General features: G+C 34.7%; 3 protein-coding genes across 4 annotated transcripts in view; all 3 read right to left on the bottom strand.

The window, feature by feature from the left end:
* Positions 1-24,762, bottom strand: part of LOC134839307 (protein arginine N-methyltransferase 1-like) — a 90,860-nt gene that overhangs the window by 18,418 nt on the left and 47,680 nt on the right. The gene's annotated exons all lie outside the window — the stretch shown is intronic.
* On the bottom strand, positions 8,463-9,407 carry LOC134839308 (ribosome biogenesis protein NSA2 homolog). The gene has a single exon (XM_063854812.1). The coding sequence runs from the start codon at positions 9,394-9,396 to the stop codon at positions 8,614-8,616; it is 783 nt and encodes a 260-aa protein (XP_063710882.1). The 5' UTR covers positions 9,397-9,407; the 3' UTR covers positions 8,463-8,613.
* LOC134839306 (neuronal acetylcholine receptor subunit beta-4-like) overlaps positions 9,651-24,762 on the bottom strand; it is a 32,331-nt gene continuing 17,219 nt past the window's right edge. Inside the window, exons 4-7 of the mRNA XM_063854809.1 lie at positions 18,160-18,352; positions 15,564-16,030; positions 12,901-13,196; positions 9,651-10,026 (exon numbers count right to left, since the gene is read on the bottom strand). Coding sequence (XP_063710879.1) covers positions 9,883-10,026; positions 12,901-13,196; positions 15,564-16,030; positions 18,160-18,352 — 1,100 coding nt within the window. The 3' untranslated portion in view covers positions 9,651-9,882. The remainder of the gene's footprint in view (positions 10,027-12,900; positions 13,197-15,563; positions 16,031-18,159; positions 18,353-24,762) is intronic.

Genomic DNA, 24,762 nt, shown 5'->3' with positions numbered 1-24,762 from the left:
GAATTAGAATCCCAGCAAAACGTGTAACCCATTTTTGAAATAAAGAAAGACATAATTGTTAAATAAGCAGCGGATATCACTACACAGAGGTGGATTTAGGGGATTTTCCAAAAAGTATCCAAAAACGGCATTTTGATGTTTTTTCGAAAATTTACTTGCGGCAAAAATTTTTGTCAGACAGTGTCTTTATAGTTTCGAACATTTTTACATTTTTGGACCCCCCCAAAGAAAATCCTCGATCCACCCCTGTTAGTACACATGGTGACTCTTCATCTTTTAGACAACATGAAAAACTGTTCCGAATTAAAAATAAAAACCTACTTGTTTTTCAAAACTCAAAAAGCTCAATTTTTTGTTTCTAAACAACAACTTGTTTGGCGATTATATCAAACAGCCCGTGATGATTTAGCAAACACGATTTGTGGTATGCCACACACGACTCATCGGCAAAACTCTTACAAGTTAAATTACACTTCCAAAAAAATTTCATCATGTTTATGGAGCACGACAAAAATGTGGAGACTCATGGGAAACATGTTGGCCAAATACTAAAAAGAAAAAATCCTACCAATTTCTCCTCAAACATACCATACTGCGTTATTTGCTGGTTCGAAAAACGACCAGAAAGGAGAAATTCCATCTTACTATTTCAACTAGAAATGGAAAAAACGACGGAAAAAATCAGAAGTAAGGAACCTCACGAATGGCTACTGTTAGTTGACCAGAGACAATTCCTACTTAATATTTAATAACAGAAAGCATGGTAAAATTTCAAAAACCTGCTACTTATTCCATACTTTATGAAAATTTCGTTCTACCAGGATTAATGAATAGTAAAGCCTTTTGTTATAAGGAACCGAAACAGAGCTTCGCAAAACTTAAGATACAACACAAACAGCATTGCAACTAAGCCAAAAGAACCGTCGAGCAAAAAAGTTGAAAAATTGAACAAAAAACAAGAAAATTAGCCGGTTACTGTGCAAGTAGCATAGAAAGTTCCGACCATTGTCTTTATGAAAACTACAAAAAAAATTTTTTTAAATAAGGGTAGTTTTTTTCTGCATGGTGATATAGGATATGACGTAAAACTTAAGTATATTCGGCAGAAAAATGACTAGAAAAACAAACAAAACAGCCAAACACAAAAAATCAAAAAAGAATTAAAGTACATTTCAATTTTTTTTTTCAATTTTTTGGCAGAAACAATTGGAATTTTTTGGTTCCCAAAATTTAGCTAAAAACATTAAAACTAAGTTTATAGGACTTGAATTAGGCATAATTAACCAAATGTAACCCTGCTCGCTCTCTAAATTCGCTCGACACAGGGGAAAATTTTTCAGAAACTTTTAATGTAATTCGAATCACGACTGGAAAGGCTCTAATATGATGTATCACTCAAGTCTCTGTTTATATGGAAAAAAAAAACTCAAACACCAAGTTCCTCGCATTTTTCAAATGGTCGGAACAAGTATACAAAATCAATTGATTAACTTATAAATTACAGAACGAATTTCAATTACAGTAAGCATTGCTTGAATCAGAACAAAAAAATACGTTCTTCGGAAAACAAGCCGACAAAAAAGCACACGAAGATAGTCCAAAAATTTTATGAAAACTGAAATTTTCTTCTTAAAAAACTAAAATCGTTGAACTATAAAAAAATTTTCAATTTCCCTACTAATCGAGAACAGGTCCGGCCGATGATTGAACCAGGATACCAAGGCACTTTCTTTACCACTAGACAAGTTTATTGAACGTTTCATAATATAGCATGAACAATTTCTTACAGATTTATTTATTAACTAACAGAACAAAAATCTAGTTCCCAATTAAAAGTACACTTGATCTCGCTCTCATAAGTGAAAAAAATAAATGCAAATTCAACAACTTCAGTCGTTTAAAAACTTATTGAAAGAGATATATCAGAAAAAAATTCCCAGCAATACAGTTGGCCACACAAAACATAAGTTGAAATCCTCAAAACATGATTACCTGCACTATTAAAAGTGGATAAACACAGAAATCTTAAAAACCTAAAAGAAAAGTATACGCATGACAGCCCGAAAAAAACTTTGTGACCAAAACAAGTACCCATTGCAAAAAATGATTCCATACTATGAACAAGGATAACCGGTTAGTGTGCAAGAAGCACAGAATGTTCCAACCGCAGTCTTAGAAAATACAAAAACACTTCTTTTTCAAATTAGTGTCGTTTCTTTCCGCATGATGTGATAAAAAGATCTGAACGAAAAAAGAACTTAGGCAAAATTGACAGTCATAGTAAAAAGAGCCATTCGAAAAACAGTTTTTGAAAAATTGACTAGAAAAACGGGAAAAAATTCAAAAAAAATTTAAAAAAATCAAAAATTATTGAAATTTTTAATCTTTGTTTACAAAATGGCGATAAAAAACTCCAAAACTACTTTTGTGTGAGTATAAATAAGCTTTCATGACTTCAAGTAAGTTTAAACAGGCTTAAACAGTATAAGCATACACGCTCACTCCATATTAGTTCGAAATTAGACCAAAAATCAATAATTTCAAACCGTTTTTACTCGACACTGTGAAAAAATTTTGAAATTTTTAGATGTCGTTCAATCACGATTCAAAGGGCTTTAATATGATATATCACTCGACATATTCCAAAAATTATTTGTATTACCTGATGTCGCGTGGAAAACAAAAAGAAAAAACTAGAACACACCCGAATACAAAGTTCCTCCCCATTTTCAAATGGTCGGAACAATTAAATAACTAATTATGGAACACTAGAGGTTATGAATATCTCAAAGATAGCTGATTAGCCATAACATCGTATTCGTAATTTATAGATTTCTTCGATTCAGTAACTATCCACTCGCTGTTACAACCGCTTCTCTCGTCTCTTGCTCCATAGCTACACTAGTTTGAAAAATATTTTGGCCAAGACCATCGTAGCACATCCAACTTCAACTCCCAAAACATGAAACACAACAGTAGAAAGAAAACAAATATCGTCAATTCCTCAAACCGGTGACTCGTCAATTCCTCAAACCGGTGACTAACAAGTACGGGAAATTAGTATGCTCTCTGAACGGACCTGGGTCTGACAATTTGCCTCTACAAACATCACTTCCTCATAAAACGTTCAACAAACTGTTCACTAATACAAAAAACAATCCGACAATCTACTCAGGGCAAATGAACGCAAGACAGCTTTACTTGTTTTTGATCAACCTCATTTCCCCCCTCAACCAATCAAGCAAGTAATCACGCAGAGCAAGCACCCAAGCGCACTCGGTTCAGATAGCCTTCAAATTATCCACTTTACTTGACATTTCCTCTAATCTTCCACTGTCTGAAAAAATAAACCCCAAATATGGAAAGAAACATTACCTTCCTTCAGCCCAAGTCCGAAAGGGACAACAAACTATCAACATCATATATATCATTACTCAGCGCCATTATTAAAGCCTTATAATAAGAACTTAATTGTGAACTTTATTATTTACACCTTTCGACAGAGCAACTCACAAAAACCACAGTCACAACTGCTTTCAGCCAGAAAACAATCAAGTCATCAATAAATTGTTTTGCCTAAAGCACTATCCTCGTCATGCTTATTTTTTCGAGCATTTGATAAAGAGTATCATCGCACACTCGAACTAAGGTATGGTACCACTCTCCCTGAGGTCTAGTTTAACGACCGAGTAATTCGCATTTGGTCGACAAGTCACCCTTAATTTCGGCACCAACATCACCTCATAAAATATTAAATCAAGAACATCACCAGGGCTACGCAGCGCATCAACCCTTTTCAACTTCTCTGCCCATCGCTAAAAAGCTTCGCATCAACTGATGATTTCCATTCGTTTTACCCAGACACTGACGTAGATGAAACATCATGCATACTCAATGATTATTTGCATCACCTTTAGCAGCTTCCACTTTTTATTCGATAGCCTTTGCCTGATCTAAAGGAGCAGTGACGCTTTTTCATCTTGCAAAAATGATTTTCACGTAAATGTCCACTTTAAAAAAAAATTCAGAAAGTTACACGTTACTTCTGATCCAACTTTTTTTCCAGTGCACAGTTCAATCAAAACCCGCATGATAGGACGCAGGTTGCAATGCGTTACTAGAATCTTAGATTCAATGTTGAAAAAACGCTCTTTTTACCTACTAAGCTTCAATTTGCCCCATTTTGACCTTTGTCACTTCAGTTTGGTCACGGGCCTTAATTAAAACCCCAATAAATAACTTGCAGGTAACTCAAAGCCCTGGGTTAATAACAGGCAGCACAGCTCATGATTTCCAATGTCCACCAGCACAAGAAAAACAACCATAGTCTGTTAACCTCTGTCTTCATCTTCCCACACTGTTCCAATCAATCAAATAACTCATTCCACATCCACCCCCTACATGCTCGTCCATATAGACCCTCCACCCCCTCGTCAAGTACGTCAATCAATTTCAAGCTTTTTAAAAGAAGAAACTGACACTCTTTCATTCATCTGTCACTGTATCCTCTTTAAATTTCAATATCTCAAGGAAGCCTCAACTTTCGTCTGAAGTCATTGTAAAAACCCTAACTTCCAAAGTCACTTGCTTTCCACTTTCACCCAACGCCAAAAAATTCTTACCCAGATCCACCTACTGTAAGTTTTCCCAACTCCGGTCTAGTTATAGTCGGTTTTTATACACACCGCTCCGGCTTACACAAATCAGTCAACACACTTTGCTTTCTGACACTAAACGAACACTTTTATTTGGGAGCTGGGTTGAAAACAAAGTGCATTCTAAACACTTGAAATTGAACATATACGAATTAGATAATTTTGATAGCTCGTTCCGAGTAGCGATTTAAATGAAAAATAGCCAAAAGACAGCTTAAAATATAAATGATATCAAAGATATAAAAAAAAACAAGAAAAACTGTCGCGTTTCATAGAAAACATTACATCATCTTAAAGCTCTCAGCTTTTAGTCTCTTTAAATTGACTTTTTCGATAAAACTATCCCACTTTCGAAACAGGTCAATAATTTATCTTTAGTTCCTCGGAAAAACAACAGGAAAATGTTAATGAACTCAAGGAGACAAATTTTAAAAACTTTCAAATTTCGAACTTCAAACAAACAATACATATACCTGAAAGCTCTTTGGTTTTCATGAATCTTTTACGAGAAACACTTGTCTGCAAAAAATAAACCATTTAAAAAAAACAGGATCATTAGAACATAGCCAACAGACAGTTGGAGTAGAGTAAAGGATCGCAAACATCAGAAAAAAAGGCATGCTATTTTGAAAAAATCTCCTTTCGAATTTCAAAGAAAAAATGAATGCTTTAAGGCTCTTTGAATTTCTATAACAACGTATGACTGACACTTTTTGAGAGAAAACTGGATCAATAAGTAAAAATCTTATTCTGCCGATATCTGAAGATTATAATCCACTATCGAAACTAGAAGTCAACCGCGCTTTTGGTGACCATTACACCTCGGCTGTTCGATACTGGAGTTTGCCATTCTTTTACCGAAAGAAATAAACTGAACTTGAAAAGTCGTTATGCGAAAAATGAAACATTATTAATTTATACATTTTTATTTTACGTCTCTACATTTTTATTCCGATAGAAATTTCGAAAAAATCGAACAAGAAGTCCTTCAAATTTACGCGCCAATTGAACTTCAATTCTCAAAAAGCGTGATTGGTCATTCTTCTAGCTAATGAAATTGAAATTACGCACAGAGGCAAAGCGGAGCTTCGCAACACTTGCGATACAACAGAAACATTGCTTAACAAGAATTGGAAAAATGAAGTCGAAAAAACTGCTTGATTAAATTACTTGAAAAAGTATATTACCGAGCGACAAGTATGGCAAAAAAATCTGATTGAACAACTGTTGAGCCGCAAAAAAATACGCGGTCATAAAATTTGTTGTAAGGATACGGGATGCAATGCATATAATTCAAAATTTCAAACACCAGTCTTACCCTTTATTCTCAGTGATTTCTACTGAAAAAAGGTAACAGAAGCTCAGGTTGATGAAAACCAGCTTTCAGTTTTTTAAATTGAACTCAATGTCAGAATTGACAGGTAGCTTTTCAAGAAATGGAAAAAATTTCAAACAAAATGAAAATTTCGGAAAAGGACTTTTCCCAAATCATACCTGCTTTCTTCAAAAAAGGGCGTGACCGTTTCTGGAGAGGAAATATCTATAACTTAACCTTTCGGTTGAATCAATTCCCTTCGAATTGTCGGGGCAATTTTGAGGAAACAAATAAAAAAGACAATTGAAACCTCAAAAATTGCTTTTCTACAACAAAATAAGTGTCAACCGATTATGCAGAGAAAATGGCTTCAACGAAGTCTTTCAATTGAACCATCAACCTTCAAAATAACGGGGCATTTTTGCCAAAAACGTTCCTAACAAGGATAGAAACCGCAAAAGAGTTTTTTCCTTAGTCATAATAGTCTTTCTACGAAAAAAAGTCGTTGTTGCATCTACAGGGAAGATGTTCTTCGGATTGAACCTATAATCACGGAGCCACTTATACAAGAAAGATTCCGAAAACTAATTTTTCCAATTCAAGTACACCTCAGAAAAAGAAAGTTTTCTTTAGAACACGACTTTTTTCATGAAAAATTAAAGAGTCGCAGCTTCAGCACAAAAATTCTCGCAACTCAGCACGAAAGTTTAGCTTTTTCTTAAAAACTAAAACCTCAATCTCAGATGCTGTCATGATAAAACTTTCAGCTGCAAAATTCTAACAATTTTTGCAGAAATAGTTGTACTGATATGGGATGCAAATCATATATTTCAAATTTTCAGAAAACTTTTTAATTCTTATTCTTAGTCATTTCAACTGAAATACGATTTAACACGCCCTTGTAGGTGAGAGCCTACTTTCCAATTTTCAAACTGAACTCAATATTAAATTTGAAGGGTTAGTTTTCAAGAAGTGGAAAAAAATTCAAACATCAAAAATTCGGCAATGCACTTTTCCTAAACCACACCTGCTTTTCTAAAAAAAAAATGTTTAAAATCGCTAATGCAGAGATGGCTTCAACAAAATCATTCAATTCAACCATTAACCTTTGAATTTTTGGGTCATTATTTGGCAAAAACTTTCCAAAAACCGATAGAAACCTCAAAAACTTTTCTTTAGACATAGTAGTTTTTCTACGAAAAAAAATCCTTGCTGCGTCTACAGGGAAGATTCTTAGAAGATGATGTTTCGATTGAATCTATAATCACAGGGCCAATTATACAACAAAGATTCCCAAAACCAGTGTTTTCGATTTATTTCTATATCTCAGATTTGGCAGGGTAGTTTTCGAAAAAATGAAACTTGCTAAAATTGCCAAAAACGGTGTACACCTCGGAAAAAGAAAGTTTTCTTTAGGACACGACTTTTTTCATGAAAAAATAATGAGTCGCAGCTTCTGCACAACAATTTTCGCAACCTGTTCCTTAAACTAAACCCTCAATCCCAGATGCTGCCATAATAAAATTTCGACCTATAAAGTTCTAATAGCTGTGCAAATTAATGTGCTGATACGTGATGCAAGGCATAGAAATCAATATTTCAGTAACTCTTACTCTTAGTGGTTTCTACTGAAATAAGTTATAACTAACTCATGTAGGGAGAGCCTACTTTCCAATTATCAAACTAAACTTAACATCAGATTTGACAGGGTACTTTTCAAGAAGTTGAAAAAATTTTAAACAAACGATCAAAATGTCGGAAATAGACTTTTCCTAAACCATGCCTGTTTTTCTCCCAAATATTATGATTAAAACGTTTATGGAGAAAAGATAACTTTATTAAAATCTTTGATTTGAACCCTTAACATTATAATTGCCGGGGCATTGTTTGGCAAACAATTTCCAAAAAACGACAGAAACCTCAAAAATTTTATTTTACTAGGTCATAAAAAATTGTCTACGAAAAAAAACGTTGTTGCAATTACACGGGAGACTCCCACAGGATGTTGTTTCGATTGAACCTATAATCACCGAGCATTCTCAGATGCGGCAAGGCAGTTATCGAAAAGGGAAATTTGCTAAAATTGGAAAAACGGTGAACATTTAAGTAAATAAATTTTCATACGGACAAGACTTTTTCATGAAAAAATTAGGGCGTCGCAGGTTGAGGACGAAAACTATCGCCAACTGTTCCTTACATTAAACCCTTAATTTCAGATTTCGCAAGGTAGTTTTTTAGAAAAGACGAAAATTTTCCAAAAATGCTTCCAAAAAAAATTCAAAAACGCTTCCTAATTACGGGAAAAAGTGTGAACTATTCAAATAAGCTAACGCGGCATGTCTAAACGATGCACATTCAAAGATACGCGATTGTGTTCCAAAATTGTTGCTTCGTGACATCATAAGTATGCAATTACCATGATACCTAGAAAAATACTGCTTAAATTATGTTCTCGCCCTTTCATGGCCATTGCTTTCACGACAAAAACCGTGTGAAGGCCAAAATTGAATTTCTCTAATATTTCCACAAACTACTCAACGAAATAGTCTCAAAGCACCAAAATGAGTCATCTTGTCAAAATTATTCTCCCATCTTCCGATCACGGAACGAACTCCATTAATGTCAAGTAGGACGAAAAACAAATCAAACTAAAAGAACTGCGTTTATGCATCCGTCATTTTCTGGATTGTTCGTTACTTGCGCATACTTCCCCCAGACAACTTTTCCACCTTGAGTAACCAAACCAAGCTCACTTACATTCACTTCTAGAACTGTTCCCTTCGTCACAACACCTAATGTAGTATACATTTTACTTCCTGGGTTCTTTTTTACGCCAATGATTGGCAAACAAAACGTCGCTTTCAATTCAGGATGAGTAACGTGCGCTTTTTTGAAACGAAGACCCATTGGACGGACAAAACGTTCAAACTTCGGAGGTTTTCTTGTGAAGTTTTCGCCCACAAACGTAACCTTGGTAACCATTCTTTTCCATTCCTTCTTCCTTCGCTTACCAGATTTCAGGACCCTGAACACTTCGTCTTCTCCTTGGGCTCTCACCTTGGGAATCGGAACATCCCATTTTCCCGCCTTTTCCTTTCGCTTCTGTTTCAAAGTGTTACTCAAAACCTTAGCCGTGTTAGTATTTTCCCTGTCCATCAAATAACCCGGAACAGCCCCTTCTTTTGCCGGTTTTTCTGCCTTCTTTTTCGATAATTTTTCCTCATGTTGACGGATAGTTTTCTTCATTTGAACTTTCTCATTGAATCTCTGTTTGTGGAATATCTTGGCCTTGTTCTTACGTAGAGTCTGTGACTTCTTGGCAAGCACGCGGACCTGACGACTCTCCTTCTTGCGAGTTCTTTCCTCGTAGTCTAACTGACGCCCATACCTTTTGCGATGCAACTCAATGTGCTCGTTCTGAGGCATTGTGATCTGAAAAAAAATTAAAATAGCAAACGACGAAAACTCCTCTTGAGTTTTCTTTACAAGCCTCTTTTTGGTAAGAACTATACAAATCCCTCACAGTTCAATTCCATCTCAGTTCCTTCCTACAAAAAAAAGGAATAATGGCGAACCTACTGTTCGTTCGGTCCCCGTCTGCAAACAGACGCGTGATTGTAAATTTTACCCTTTCTCTGAATTGAGTAATCAAAGGATATTAACCTCTCTTGTGTTAAAAATCACGTAGTTCATTTAAATTTGAATAAGCGTTTCCGTTTTACAAGCACTGTTTTCACAGTCGGAAGCTACGATAAACCTAATCAACTAACTGCACTTTAATTCGAAAACATTGCGCACAAAAATATAATAAATTGATAAAACTACGAGCAGCAGTATCAATGATTTTATGAACAAAAAATTAGCATTGAAGGTTTAATCTTTTCATGGTTCACACTGTTTTATTTTTTTCTTCTAGTCTCCAAATACTAGCGAGGGCGGTGCAAACATCAGCCTCCAAGCAAGCACCGATGAGAGAGTGAAGAATATTGTGAAGATATACACGAGAAACAAGAGCCGGTCCACAATCAAGGCAATAAACTTCCATTCTAGTTCAACCTGAAACAGAACGACGGTATTTTATTCGTCCTTATAGGAAAAATTAGCTTCATTATTTAAACAGCCAAAATGCAGTTGGAAAAGAGTCAATGAATATAAGGAAATAGAAAAAAAACTGACTTGTTTTTTGAAAAAACTACATCTGAATTTCAAAGAAAAAAATATCTGGCTACTTTGCCTTTCATTCAGCCAAATAATTTGAGCTGAACTTGAAAAAAACTGCGACAAATAAAATTTGAACATAAAGAGTTTTTCCTTAAAGTAAGAGTTCGAGCGAAAAAAAAACAAGACGCAAATAAGTGATAAATCACTTCGTTCATTGACACTTAATATGGTATCTATCAACATCCAAATTTACTGTTCTCTTGGTGAGGAAATATTGATTATTTCAGCCTGTTCCTTTTATAGGAGGATTTATAACCCAAGTGAAATGTCAGATAATGCAGTATTTTTGACTCCATTAAAGAAGTACAAAATACCATGAATCAATTGAAGTTGTAGTAGATGCTTGAGGCAGCATTATCTTGTTCAAAAGACAGCGATAAAATTGTTAAGAGCCAGAGATCAGTCTAAATCGATATGGCTTTTACCTTTTTAACGGGTAAATTGTTTTCAAAGAAACCGATTAATAATCAAACAATTTAAAATCCTGTTTTTATATCTGAACAAAAGCACTTTTTGTGTACCATATATTAGGATTAATCTTCAGTCGTTTGTCGTTTCATATCAAGAGGCAAGATCCAATTAGAGCCTGCCAGTACATGAATTGATTCATTTATTCATGTAATTTTGTATCAATCGCAACGCCAACTGAATATTCCACAGGGGATAAGGCAACAGAAAAACAATTTGTGAATGACGACTTCAAAACTTTGCTAGCGAATTAGAAATCCAATTAACCCTCATTCATGAATGCATTCTTTCGAGCAATAGCTCTTTGTATACTGGCGCGAAAAAATAATCAAAACTTGTCTGTTTATTTTAACGGCAAAGAATCTGCGGTTTGAAAAACACAGCTATAAAGGTCCCGCAATCTGCGAGGTAAATTGGCAAATTTATAACTGAATAGCGAAATCATAGGCTAGCTTCGAATCAAAACGCTTGGTTCATATTCCTCGTAAAAACTCGCAGAGCACTCAAATATGTACTTTAAACATAAGAAAAAGGCAAGAGCTACGAAGTTTTAAGAACATACACAAAAAAACCTGGAAAAAACACATGCCTTGAAAAACACTTCATCAATTACATTAATCACAGCTTCATATATCTCCCGTAGGCTTCATTAAAAATAGCTTGTAACCACTGCTCCATTAGTCTCAAAAACTTTTTTCGGTTCATTTGATGAATTTAAAATACATCAACTAAGTTAATTTATTACTATTAGAATCTCAAATCACATGCTATCAATAAGCCGTAAAGGTGCTCCAAAAGGGGGCAACAATATTTGCGACTTAGGTTAGAAAAAGAATAGTCGTAGTATAACACTAACGCTCACTTAAGTTCTTGGTGTAAACAGTCGGTCCCTCCATCATGAGTGACGCCACCTGAGCTAAGCACTCTGTAGGCTACTTATTTTCCTCGTTTAAACTCATTCTAGCAAAAAAAATACATTTTTGAGAAAAAATCAAATAACTAGAGAGATTAGACTTACTTGCGGCATATCTAAAAAAATGACCAAAAGGAGCAGAAAAAATTATGGCGCTGCCCAAAACAAGGTTAAAAAAATTGACTATTTTGGTGGATCGTTTTCTCAAATATCATAAGACAACCACTCAAGCTTTTATTGGCACCGGTGCCTCCCAGTAACGAGCTTATTAGGCAATCGAACTAAAAAACCATACAAAGGTATAGTTAATTTCGGAACTGCTGTTCACAAAAATTGACCGAAAATCCGCTTACAAATGGTGATAAAGGTTAGTAATTCAAATGAACGAATGGCTTGTCAAAAAGAACAAAGAAAAAGAATTCGGCGAAAACATTTCGGAAGAAGAAAAATAACGGTAACTGCCTGCCTGTTAATTTCTTACACATAGACAACAGAAAGTTGAAAGAGTCAATACACGAAATAAATAAGACAAAAAGACTGACTTTTTAAAAATTTCAATTCTCCAATTTAAAAAAAAAATAAAAGATGACCTAACAGCTCTTCGGATTTCTAAAACATTTTATGATTGACAAAATTTTTGATAAAATTAACCCAATTTGAGAAAACAGAATCTCAATAAGTTACAATTTTACTTCCCTGGGAAATCTGAAAACTAAATTCCACTATCGAAACTAAAGTCGATCACGTTTTTCTCCTTTACGTTTTGCTGTTCGATACATGAAATGACTTGAACTGCACAAGAAATCAAAAGTCAAACCGCGAAAAAGTATATTTGAGCTTGAACAAATTTTAAGACTTTCTGAAAAAACTCATCGCGACCTATATAAGAGTCTAAATTACGTTCATCGTCTCTTAAAAATTCATTCAAACTGAGAATTAAATTATGTACATATTCTATAGATCAAATCAAGCACTTTGACTCTATGGCAAAATTCAATAAGTTATAAGAACTGGTTTTCCATAAAAAACAACGCGTAGTCAATTTACCATTACTAATTTGCCCTACATTTGAACGAAATTTTTACGGAAAAAACAGCACCCTTTTACTGTCACTTATCTAGTATGTGATATCAAATTTCCAAGAAAATAATATATGGGATTAGGTGTTTGTGAGAATAATTGCCAGCCTTCGCTTTTTTCTACAATGTCAACATTAGATACATAATTAAAGCGCAATCTGTGGTTAACCATTCAGACAAGGGTGGCCCCCAAAAGTGCATTTATATTATTCAAGTAATCACAAGAAAAAGAAGTGTTTCCATACTCACTGCTTGTTTCATAACATCTCTTTTGGTCCTATTGCAAATATAGTTCACACATCCAATCGCATCAGCAGCAAGTTGCCAATCGTTGCCACATAATTTCCTCAATGATTGCTTGTATTTTTTCACATCTTCAACCGAAGAAAGCATATCTTCGTTGTCTTTCTTGGAACTTTTCATTTTCACTGACCCATTTCTGATAATAGTCGAGTGTTGATCACATTCTTGCTTTTGATCATTGCACAGATGGTCATACTCGACAGTGGTAAAATCACCTCTTTTGTTCACATGGCTGTTGAAATCTAAAAAAATCAAATTTGGGTAATAAGTTAAAAATTTTAAGTAAAAAAAACATCGATTTTATTTGAGGTAAAAAAGCTAAACTATAGGGTATTCAAGGTCAAGCCATGTAGTTAAGATCATCACAAAACATTTTTGGAATACCACCTTAAGTATCAACCTGGTTGCCCCTCACATTTTTACCAGTTGAGACCTTTTTAGTCATTAAAAAAGTAGTTCAAAAATATTCAATCGATGTGTCAAGTAGATGTCCAGAGCTTTCTCGGCACAGTCTTTTAAGCACAAGTACTGCCAGCTAGCCAGACAAAATCGACTAACACATTCTCTGATCCCGTCAGAACCAAAGTGCTTTCAATGAAGGCTTAAAGCTCGAATTAATGCTTCTATTTATTTCAAAAAAATTAACCAGAATAACCGGTTATTTTCGTTTACGTACAAGTACTAGACTCTGTTCCGGCCTCAATCACCCTTGCGACAAAACAAAACAAAAAATTGTTAAATTTCTGCCATTTTTTCGTAGGAATGTAGGAATCAAAAAGTTCATTTCCAAGAAACAAAAGCAAAATAGCGAACAGAGAGTTTGAAAAGGGTTAATCGTCTCACACACAGAAAAACGGACTTATTTTCTGTATTTGTTCTTTGAAATACAGAAAATCTATATTTATTCATTGAACAGTATACATATCAATACTTTTCAGCTTTTTGATTTCAAGAAACTTTCAAGATTGACAAGTTTTCATCAAAATAACCCATTTTGGGAGACCAAATCGATATATAATTTGAGTGATCCGCTATGATTTCTTCAAAAAAATCAATTTGCGATAATTGAAGTCAAGCACTATTTTTGGCGCTAATTCCAATTTTCATTAGAGAGCATAATTTGCTCTCCATTTGGCAAATGGATTCGAAAAGCGAACAATCAACAAAATCAAAAAACAACCCACCAACCTAGAACAATAATAACTGATTGCTGTTCAAATAGCACAGAATTCCACATTTATTTCAGAAAAAAAAATTAAAATCTAAAACTATTTTCATTTTTTGTTCTATTTTTTCCTAGACGACTGCATTTGAAACAGGTGTAAATGCAAGAGTAAGATGTAAACAATAACTGAAATCATTCAAACTGTAAAAGAATTGAACGGCTGCAAGAGTGGTACTACGTGATGGTTCAAGACGCAAAAAAAACGGTCTTGAGTCGCAAAAAAGAGCTTCGCTCAACAAAATAACTCAGACTGGAATGTGGGGAAATAAGAGAAACGGTCTATACTTAGACAGGCTGGATAGCCTTTCATAGACCCTCTGCAATTAAAAATACAAAAAAGGTTTTTTCTAGAACATTCTAGAACTAGGCATATTCGACAGTCATAATAAAATAGGTAAATTGGAAAACAGTTTTTCTGTCAAATGCTTAGAAAAACGAAAAAAAAAATCGTAATAAAATCAAAGAATAATTTTGGAATTTTTGATGGTCAATATGGCGCAAACAAACTACAAAAACTAAATTTACTAAAGTAAAAAGAAACTAAACTAAGCATAAACAAGGATAGCCGGTTACTGTGCAAGTAGCACAGAATGTTCCGACCGTAGTCTTAAAAAACACTTAAATTTTTCTCTCAACTGCTGTCGATTTTTCTGCGTCGTGTGATAAAAAGATCAGGACAAAAAAATTAAAACAAGCATATTCGTCATTCATAGTAAAACAGGCTAACTGGACAACAGTTTTTGAAGAAAAATAACTGGAAAAACAAAAAGAAAATCATTGAAAAATCAAAAATCAATTTTCAAAAATCAGTTCTCAAATTGACTCGATTAAAACTAAAATGAAGCATGAATAAGCTATTGTAAACGGCCTAAATTGAGCATAAATAAGCTTGCTCGCTCACTTGTTGTACTCGCTCGAAAATAGACGAAAAAAATCAGAGCACCTTTTCTCGACACTGGAAAAAAAAAATTGAAATTTTGAAACTTTTGCTTCCAAAAAGACGTCAAAATACTGAAAGTAAACAAACGTTACCCAAGTAAAACTAAGTTTTTACGGTTTACATTAAGCAATTGTAAGTTTTTAAGCAATAGTAAGATTGCTCGCCCGTTTTATTCGCTCGAAATAGGACGAAAAATCAAAAACTTTAAACCAGTTTTTCTCGACACTGGGAAAACTTTGCGAATCACGACTATAAGGGCTTTAATATGATGTATCACTCAGCCCAGTCTGATCATTGTTTGTGTTACCTGATTTTGCGCGAAAAAAAACTAAAACACTCGAATACAAAGTTCAACCCCATTTTTCAAATGGTCGGCACAACAAACACACCCGATACAAAATTCTTCCGCATTTTTCAAATAGTCGGAACAAACAATTGAATAACCTGTAACTATTGAAGCCACTCCATGTAACGCACTGTTGATGTCAATTGTAAAATGTGTAGGGTAGAAATCTAGCCACAAGTACTTAGGCCACACGAAGAAAATCTTTCTTTTCAGCCCGGCCGGTATTTTTATAGTCTTCGGTCCACGGTAGAACACCGACATCGAAATGACCGAGAACAAGAGCGACACGAAAATCATTATTTGCGCGAATAAAAGATAAAACGCCAGCATAGGTAGATTACGAGAATTCACAGGTATTATTTCAGACACAATTAACTGCAACATAATGAGAGCTAGAAGAACTGTAGTTCCTAGTGCTATTTTCTCGTGACAGTGACAAGGTATGAAGAAAGTGAGCAGTGATATTCCGAATACAAGAGTGATCGGCATGACAAGATTGACGCTGTAGAACAGTGGCTTCCGCTTGATGTTCAGCCTCATGGTTAAAATGTCGTGTTTCTCGTTTCTAAACAAATTACGGATCTACTTAACAATCTCCCCCCCTATTGTATCTACACTAGAATCTCCACCCTTGTAAATAAAAACAGTAAATTCGCACTAGAGCGTTGTATGTAAATTCGAAATTTGCTGCATTCTGATTGGTCGAAAACTCGCTGCAGGTTATCTCTTTAACAATCTCTCTCCCCTACCATTGTTAGGTAGATATCCCAAATTACGAATTTTTTGAAAATGAAAAATGTTCCTGAGTTGCATTAAAAAATCCTAAGAATTGACTAAAATATCCTTAAATCAATTGCAGAAATATTCTATCGACAATTTTACTAGCAACATCTGAATACAGCACAAATTAATTAGTCAGCTGCGATCGGAAACTTAACAATCTTTTTTGCACACTCGCTACAATTTTTTTTGCACACTTTACAATTTCATATTGGCACTACAGTCCGTTTAAAGGATTTTGGAGGCTTTAAGATCAGTTTCATCGTTCTAAGTCAAAAACTGTAAAATCAATTAAATGCAACAAAATGCCGACAATTTGAGAAAATTATGCCGACAATTTGATAAAAATGAAATCTAGGATAGTGTTAAATGTGCCAGAGCTTGAACATAATTTACTATATCTGAGTTTTTATAAGAGTTAGTTATCATTCGGACTTTTACATTGAGTTCACGGACTTTTTACGGGCTTGATTGGTGGTACGGCTGGTGGCTTTCAGAATATTGAACTTCTGGTTGTAAGAATCAAGCTGAATTTTTTCTAAAAACATATGAATTGAGGTGTGGCTGCCCTGGAAAAGCGACGTAACGCCGTTATGCCAGCCTTCAACTGCATTGGTTGCTCGAATGAGACCAGCCGCCGCGTTGTCGTAATGATTCCAAAGAGCTAAGGGGAACAGAGGATCATAAATTAATTTTTAATCCTCTATGGGATATTTTAATTGACGTGGGCTATATTGGTATGAGCTATTGTGTTCATTGGGATATATTGGTATGGGATATTTTGTAATGGGATACTTTCGTATGGGATACTTTATCCTGTCACCCAAAATTACATATCCTTAACCATTCAATGATTTCATTATAAGGGCGGCAATTCGTAAATAGGTACCCTAGAGAGAGGGGGATAGTTAAAGAGATCGGGCTTAGAACTATTCACCTGCCTTGTCCGAAAAAAAAACTTATTTTTTTGATGTTCCGATCTCTACTCGCAGCGTTAATTACTTCTCTTGCAACATTATGGAAACATTTTGTACATAGACTTGGCTAAAAATCATCGAAAACCCAGACTGCGAAAACATCAGACAGAATTGTATACATTCTAATTACGTATCTGCCAAATAAATGTACTATTCTCAAATCAATCCCCCCAAAAAATGGAAGATTAATGTTAATAATTAACAGGGACTTTTCAACCTCACCTGCCTCTGTTTGTTCACCTTTAGATCACGCTCCGGATTCATAAAAACACATTACTTAGTCTAATATAAAACACTTGCCTTCTATCTAATCAATTTTTTACAGTAGAATTACAACTATCCATTGTAAAATAAGAAGTAATTCATCTTTCATTTGAAAATAAACCAGAATCAAAATGCAATAGCTGCAAGTTTAAGTTCATATCCAAAAATTTTATACTAAGCTTTAAACGCTCAAAGAAACATTCTTTAAGCGACAATTTATATTTGCAAAAGAGTGCAAGCATAAAATATTTCAAAACGACGGCTCAAAATTCAATACCGATTTTCAGATTTTAGTTCACGTGATCGCGTTTTAGGTCGACCAAATTGATTTTCCGCGCTCTCCCAAAAAACTAAAAAGGCTCGCCCCAAATTTTCTGCGCCGCAGGCAAAATTAAAAAAAAAACAGGCCGAAAAAAGGCATTTGAAGGCATTTTTTTTGGAAAACTTTCTCCCCCCTCAAAATCAGTTTATATTGGCGCCGAAGGCGCCTTTAGAAAGTGTTAAGGTTCCGTTGCCTAACACGAATTTGTCAAAATAGTACAGAGGGGGGACCCTTTGGGTCGGCAGGGGGTCGAATCCCTGAGAGGGGGGTGTCCCCCCTAAATCCGCACTTGATCGTGTTCATGAACTTCGCAAGTTAACGCGCCAATATTTACAGGAGAGCCAAAACAACCTGTCAAATTCCGAAAACTCCGAGTTGGTGATTTGAGAAGACGAGATCACATCCCACTCGGAACTCCGCGAGTAGTCGTCCGAGAAGTCGGCATGGGCTGTCTTCGGTACCAGTCTCAGCCGACTGCTGCTGTAGGCCAGGGACGCGAATTTGATATCACAGCTTTGCTCATCGTACGGAAAGAAGGTCGCATCTGAAACAAAATCTCGCGTCTGGGATTACAGTGATTTGTTCCAGAGATTCATGGGTTAAATATGCTTCAAATAAAAATCTATAAGTTCGACAAACAGTAATCTGAGTTTAACACACTTATCACAGCAAAGAATACGATGAGTCTGATTATTGTTCCGACAACTATCGAAAGGAACAAAAACGTAAGTTTGGTACCTCAAAAAAAGCTCGCACGGGGGTTGAATGAGGTATTCATTAAAACCCTTTCTGTCGTGATTCGGATTCTGAAAAGAAATTTCCATAAAACTTATGCGGAGAGAAAAACGCATTCACCAGCAATAAATGAGCATTTAAAATCAATTATCGAGCGACAACTAAGCCAAAAATATTTCGGTAGACGTCACTTGAGTCGAAAATTTCTTATGCCGTATTACTCCGGACACAAGCAAACAATATATTTTTTGCTTTCAAACTACCCAAAATGAGAAAAATAAGCCGAAACCATTTAAACAAAACAGGAAACCATGACATAGCCAACAAAATACTGGAAAAGCTAAAGAACAAGGAAACTGAACGATTAATTGGTTGAAAATTTTGGAACACTTTTCAACTTTCAATGAATTTTAAAAGCAACTTATAATTCACATATTTCGATAAAAAATTAACCCAATGTAGCAAAACTGGATCAATGGATAAATTTTCTATTCCGTCGGAAATTCGAAAAACTAAAATCCACTTTTGAAACTAGAAATCGTTATTTGTTTTGCGCCATTTACGCTTTCTTAAGAGCCCAATTCATCTAAATTTTAGCAGATGAATTTCAATTGAAATCAAACATAGCCAAAAACAAAAACACTTGGAAAAGAGTCAATGAACGCATAGAACTTGAAAAGTAGATGCCCTTAAAGCTTTTTAATATTCTTTAACTTTTTTTGAAAGCATAAGTACAAAAAAGATAAAATTGAATGTACATGTTTGAATTTTTTACTTATGCGGGACGAAATGCGTTATTTCAAAATTCGGACTTTGCTCAAAACCTTGGTTGTTCTCTAATAAATAAGTAAGAAAGGTAAGAATTATGGAGATTTTGGAATTTTCACAGAGACAACCTTTCTTTACTACAAATTACGGAGTGACCGCTTCTGTAAGAAAAATTAGATCAACCACTTCTTTCAATTGAAATTTTCATCGGTTTAGCCACTTGAATTTTCGAAATCAGAAATTTTTTCTGCTTAAAGCAGTTCGTGGCCGGTAGGTAAAGCAGAAAAGATTCCTAAAATGGAATTTCTCGACTGAAAACTTAATCTGAGAATTGGCACGGTAACTTTCGAGTAAAATTAAAAAAAAACTTCCAATGAAGGTCAAAGTTTAAAAACTTTAACTTGTTTGAAGGTCATAAATTTTTTCTAAAAGAAACAGTGCGTAGCAAGTTATAAAAGTAAGCTTCCATCAACCTGTTCTGTCGATTTAACAAGATTTGGCAGGGTAGTTATCGAGAAAACTCTAAAAAACGGCCAACAAACCAGAAAGTTGACCTTTCCGAGAACCAGAGATTTTGTTTAACCGCAAAAACCCAGATGGGGTAAATATCGAGAAAAAACGAACCGTTTCAAAAAAACTCAAAAAAAAAATTAATATTCTGAGGACGATATTTTATATAGAACAATTGCGAGTGGCTGATAAGGCAGGGGAGCTTCTCACTACCACTTATCTCTTAAGGCAAAAGAGACCAGGGGAATTTGCCAGCACACAAGAATGTAGGCGGTCTTTATATGAACACCCCTTCTTGGAAAATTGATAGAAGGATTTTTGAGGAAAATTTTTTGCAAAAAGTGATAAAATTTTCCAAAGCGTCTCAAAAAATCAAATAAAAAACCCATTCCCATACACTTTGGTAATACTTGTTTTGATCAAACAGAAACTCTAGGCAAATATGCCAAGCAAGATATTTGAAATTCAGACTAGCAACTGAACAAAACTTACAAAGCGGAAACAAGGCCAACAATCTTTGAGCAGACACCAGTTGAGCCAAAAAAACTGATTCAGTTAAAAATAAACCGCGAAAAAAGAAATTTGAGCCTGAACCAATTTCAAGACTTTTCTTGCAAAAAAAAACTAACAAAAAAATCATGACTTACATAAAAGTCTAAACTACATTCATCGACTCTTAAAAACCGCGTATTTTCCTTAATGCACTCATAAATTCTTGAATATGCATGATATCCCTTCTGAAACTAGTAGAGCCTTTTTAGATTTTTTCTGAAAAAAATGTATATAAAAAACATCAAGACCTAAATAATTAAGAAACTTAAGTTAAGAAATATACCAAAATCTAAAACTTGTTAAATTTATAGAATGTATTTCAACACAGAGGGGATGCGGAGCTTCGCATAATTTGCGATACCACAAAAACAGCATTGAAAGCTAGCAAACAAGAAGGGAAAGGAGAGCCACTAAACGTAAAGAAGACGGAAACATTTTCGAAGAACACAATTAAAAAAAACTACAAAATGTTGTCTGAAATGATGTTATATTCAGGAAAACACGTCCAGAAACAAATTCGAATGAGCTTAATGAAAATTCAAAGAAATTTATCAACCGAAAACAAAATTCATGCCATGAAAATCTTTGAACAAAAAATTCTATTCTGAGATTTTTGATGTTTTGTGCGATCCGAAGGAAAGCATAAAATAACGGTTTCCGCGAACGACTCAAAATTAGGTTAATTGGCCCATGAAAAATAGGATTGGAATAGCTCGAATCAGAAAGAAAGTGACGCTATGAAGAAAGAAATCTCATTGCTTCAAAAAGAAAGCCGGAAAAATTGAGCAGATAAATAAGTCCCGCAATTCTAGTTTTACCCAGGCAATCAATTTCAACACCTATTAGAAAAAAACGAGGTCCGAATTGGACCAGAACCTTACACCTCATAACCCAAATGCATGTGTTTTACCTCTAGAACAAGTTCTAGACCAAGTGAGAAGAGCCTGGAAGATATTGAGGTTCCATATTTAAGCACAGTCAATTTCTTACGGATTTATAGGAAAAATTTAGTCGGACAAAAAACTTAGATCCTAATTAGCTCTGGCAAGTAAAAAAAAAACAACACAGAAGCTTACAAAAATTACAAATGACAAAAAATTTATCGAATATGAAGTTGATATGCAAAATTATGAGAGCTGAATCACAACAAAAAAGATAACAATGAAAAGAGACCCGTGACGGAAATTAAAAAAAAAACACGAGAATTCAATTATTTTTTGAAAAATTTCAGCCAAAAAAATCACATTTCTGACTCTCGTGGCGACACTCGCCACATATCTTGGTAAAAACCAGTCGTGTATAAAATTGCCAACAGGAAATTTCCGAAAACATTTAACATATTAAAACAATACGCTTAGTCATCAACATCAAAATTGCTCCCGGCAAGATGTAGACCCACTATCACTTCTGTAGCTCTAGATCAGCTGTTCAACTACAGCTCCTAAACTATAACCGTTAACCGTAAAATTTGCGTAGAAATGGATCTCTTGAAATTGAAGATCTGATCCTGTGAACAACATTATTTACGGGGGGAAAAGTCTAGTACCCGATTGCAATTTGCTTGCTTATCGCAAGAGTAAAAGTATTCGAAATATTTTTTTCTAAATTTTATAATTCACTAGGACAATGAGCGTGGTCGGAACATACTCGCCCCGCAACTGGCTATTCATGTCGAAATTGTAGACATTGCTGCACCTCTTGGTAAAACATGTTGTTACTGCAATACTTCCCATTTCGATACTATTTACAATATATATTAACAGATACATTCAAAAACATCAAGGATTTTGACAAAATCCTTCAAATAGTCTTCTTTCACTTTCTTCTAGCTCAACTTCAGCAATTTGGCAGACTTCAGTCAAACCACCACTTAACATAATCTGCTGAAAATCTGAGTGGCCTTCTTTCATTAGATGTTTTATTCAAGCAACAATCATAAAAATAAAGAAGTTTTATACGTCATAAAAATCATAAACACCACAATAAAAAGATAAAAGCCAAGAACTTCAACAGACCCTCACACTATTGCAAAATGGGAGATATTTGGTAAGAAATATCAAAAAATTGGACTTCAAAGCTTAAAGTCATAAAAATCCTTCGAATACCATGACACAGAGTCAAAGCCGAGCTGCGCACCATTCCATACAAAAAATAGGCTATCTGAAATAGACTACATCGCCAAATTTACTGACAATTATAGTAAAATTGCTGAAATCAGTGAAAATCTATGCTATACAAACTTAGCCGACAAAAAATAAGCAGATAAGCAGACAAACGATAACCCGTCAACCACTTTCCGAGCAGCTTTTCAATTTCCAGAAAATTTGGCTACTGAACAGAGTCAAACCACAGACAATTGTCGTCCCACACCTTTGCGTTATACTTACGCTAAACGGGCAAAAAAGTAAGCTGATGAAATCTGTTAGCACCCAGAAATCATTTGCACAATCGAAAAAAAAACGGTCATGTGAAGTTTGGAACACGCCTTGTCAAACTGAATTGCCAATCAAAATACACACGAGCAAAAATTGAAACTTCAGCTTTTCGAAATCAATAATAGCAATCTGGATAAAATTGAACCGAATCAAAACATTTGATTTTAATTATGCTCCTCGTGAAAATTATTCAATTATGCCAAGTCTGGCATTATATTTGGTAAACAAAATTCATATCTAAGATAACTGACAGTTTTGTTCAGCGTATTTTCAAAACTGCACTGCTTGAAATCGGATCGAACCTTTTTGATACCAGACATTCAGGACACTTTATTCTACTGTTCAAACAAATAAGTCTCACTGTCTGCTACAACAGACGTCAGTTAGCACAAAATGTGACGATTTATCAGTCATGAATTGCACCACTGGTTGAGTTTTTAGATTCAATAATATTATTAAGGAAAGGACGCCTGCAGAGATCAGAGATAAAAACAAGAAAATGAAAAAGTTTCTAAAACAATTTTTGGTGTTTTTTTAATTATCATCCCACATGCTATGGAAAGTACTAGTGATATGTTTCGCATATAGCAAAATATTAAAAAGACCAAAGAGCATGTTTCGCATATAGCAAAATATTAAAAAGACCATTTGGAAATATTTCTAATACGGAGTAAATCTCCGCTTACGCGCTAATAGCACGAAATATATCGCGCGTTAATTGTCTCAAATTGGCAATCTGTAAACCATCATAATTTAAGAAAAATGATCACAGGTAAAATATCTTTTTAAATTTGAGCTCAGAACAACAGCGCCTTTTGACTGATGAAACAAATTTCTTCGAAAATTGCTAGTTAAAAAGTCGAAAGTTGTCTGAACACCCGGAGCACAAATATTCCGTCACTTTCTTCGGAAGTCCGAACAATATATTGGATTAAAAGTAATGCGAAACTACAAGGGTAACCGGTTTCAGCGCAAGTAGTGTGAAATTTTTTCAACTACAAGGTTGCAGTGCAAGTAGTGTCAAATATTCGTACAAAAATATTTTCGTTGTAAAACAATCGACGTAGTTCTAAAAAACTATTCTTTGAAGATTTTTCAATTTTTGAGTTTCAAGAAAAGTATAGCCTCATAATTTTTTGAAATTCCAGAGCATTTTATGACTGACAACTTTTGATTTAAAAACTTTTTGACAAACTGATTCAATAGATAATTTGCTTAATTCCACAAAAAATCCACTTTTGAAACATCCCACTATTTGCTCGTTTGATATTGCAGAGAATAGTTTAGTTTGCTTTCCATTTAGCAAATGAATTTAAAGTATCTCAAAAAATTAAAAGGTAAAACCTAGAAAGAAATATTTCAGCATGGACAATTTTGACTGTCGAAGCTGCTTTTCCAGCTACAAGCAAAACCGGCAGAAAAGAGCTTTAAAACCTAAGAAACCACAACAATCAGCAATTAAGCTTTGAAAACAGACTAAGGGATTCGAACGGCCCTCAAGATTATGAGAAAATTGCCTTTCTGACTGTGCCAACTGTCCGAAGAAGTAGAACAATACACAGAAAACATGCTACTAAATTTGAACAATATATAGATATACTGAAATTGGACAAAATAAATCAAAGAAAAATAGGCTGGAAAAAGGCTTTAGCTAGAGCAAAAAAAGGAGCAACTCAGACAGAAATAACCATACATAAACAAAACACAAAAAACAACAAAAAGATACGTATATAGGCTTCAGACACAGCGGCGAAGCTGCGCTCCGCAAACACTTGCGAGAACACGACCAAAAAGCAGCTCTATCAAGTTTAATAAGAAAAAGTAGAAATAAGCATCGAATTAGCAAAAACTCCGCTACGTGTAGGATGCGAATCTGCGACCTACTGCAATCAAGAGATTTTGAGTATCACGCATTTTCCCCTCAGCCACTCAAAGTTAGTAACCGACAAATACT

This window comes from Symsagittifera roscoffensis, chromosome 2, assembly GCF_963678635.1.
Source record: "Symsagittifera roscoffensis chromosome 2, txSymRosc1.1, whole genome shotgun sequence".
NCBI classification, from domain to species: domain Eukaryota; kingdom Metazoa; phylum Xenacoelomorpha; order Acoela; family Convolutidae; genus Symsagittifera; species Symsagittifera roscoffensis.
This window is presented reverse-complemented; position numbering and strand designations above follow the sequence as displayed.

Excerpts from the sequence above, each read along its gene's own strand:
- LOC134839308 (XM_063854812.1), bottom strand. The coding sequence starts at position 9,396 with ATGCCTCAGAACGAGCACATTGAGTTGCATCGCAAAAGGTATGGGCGT.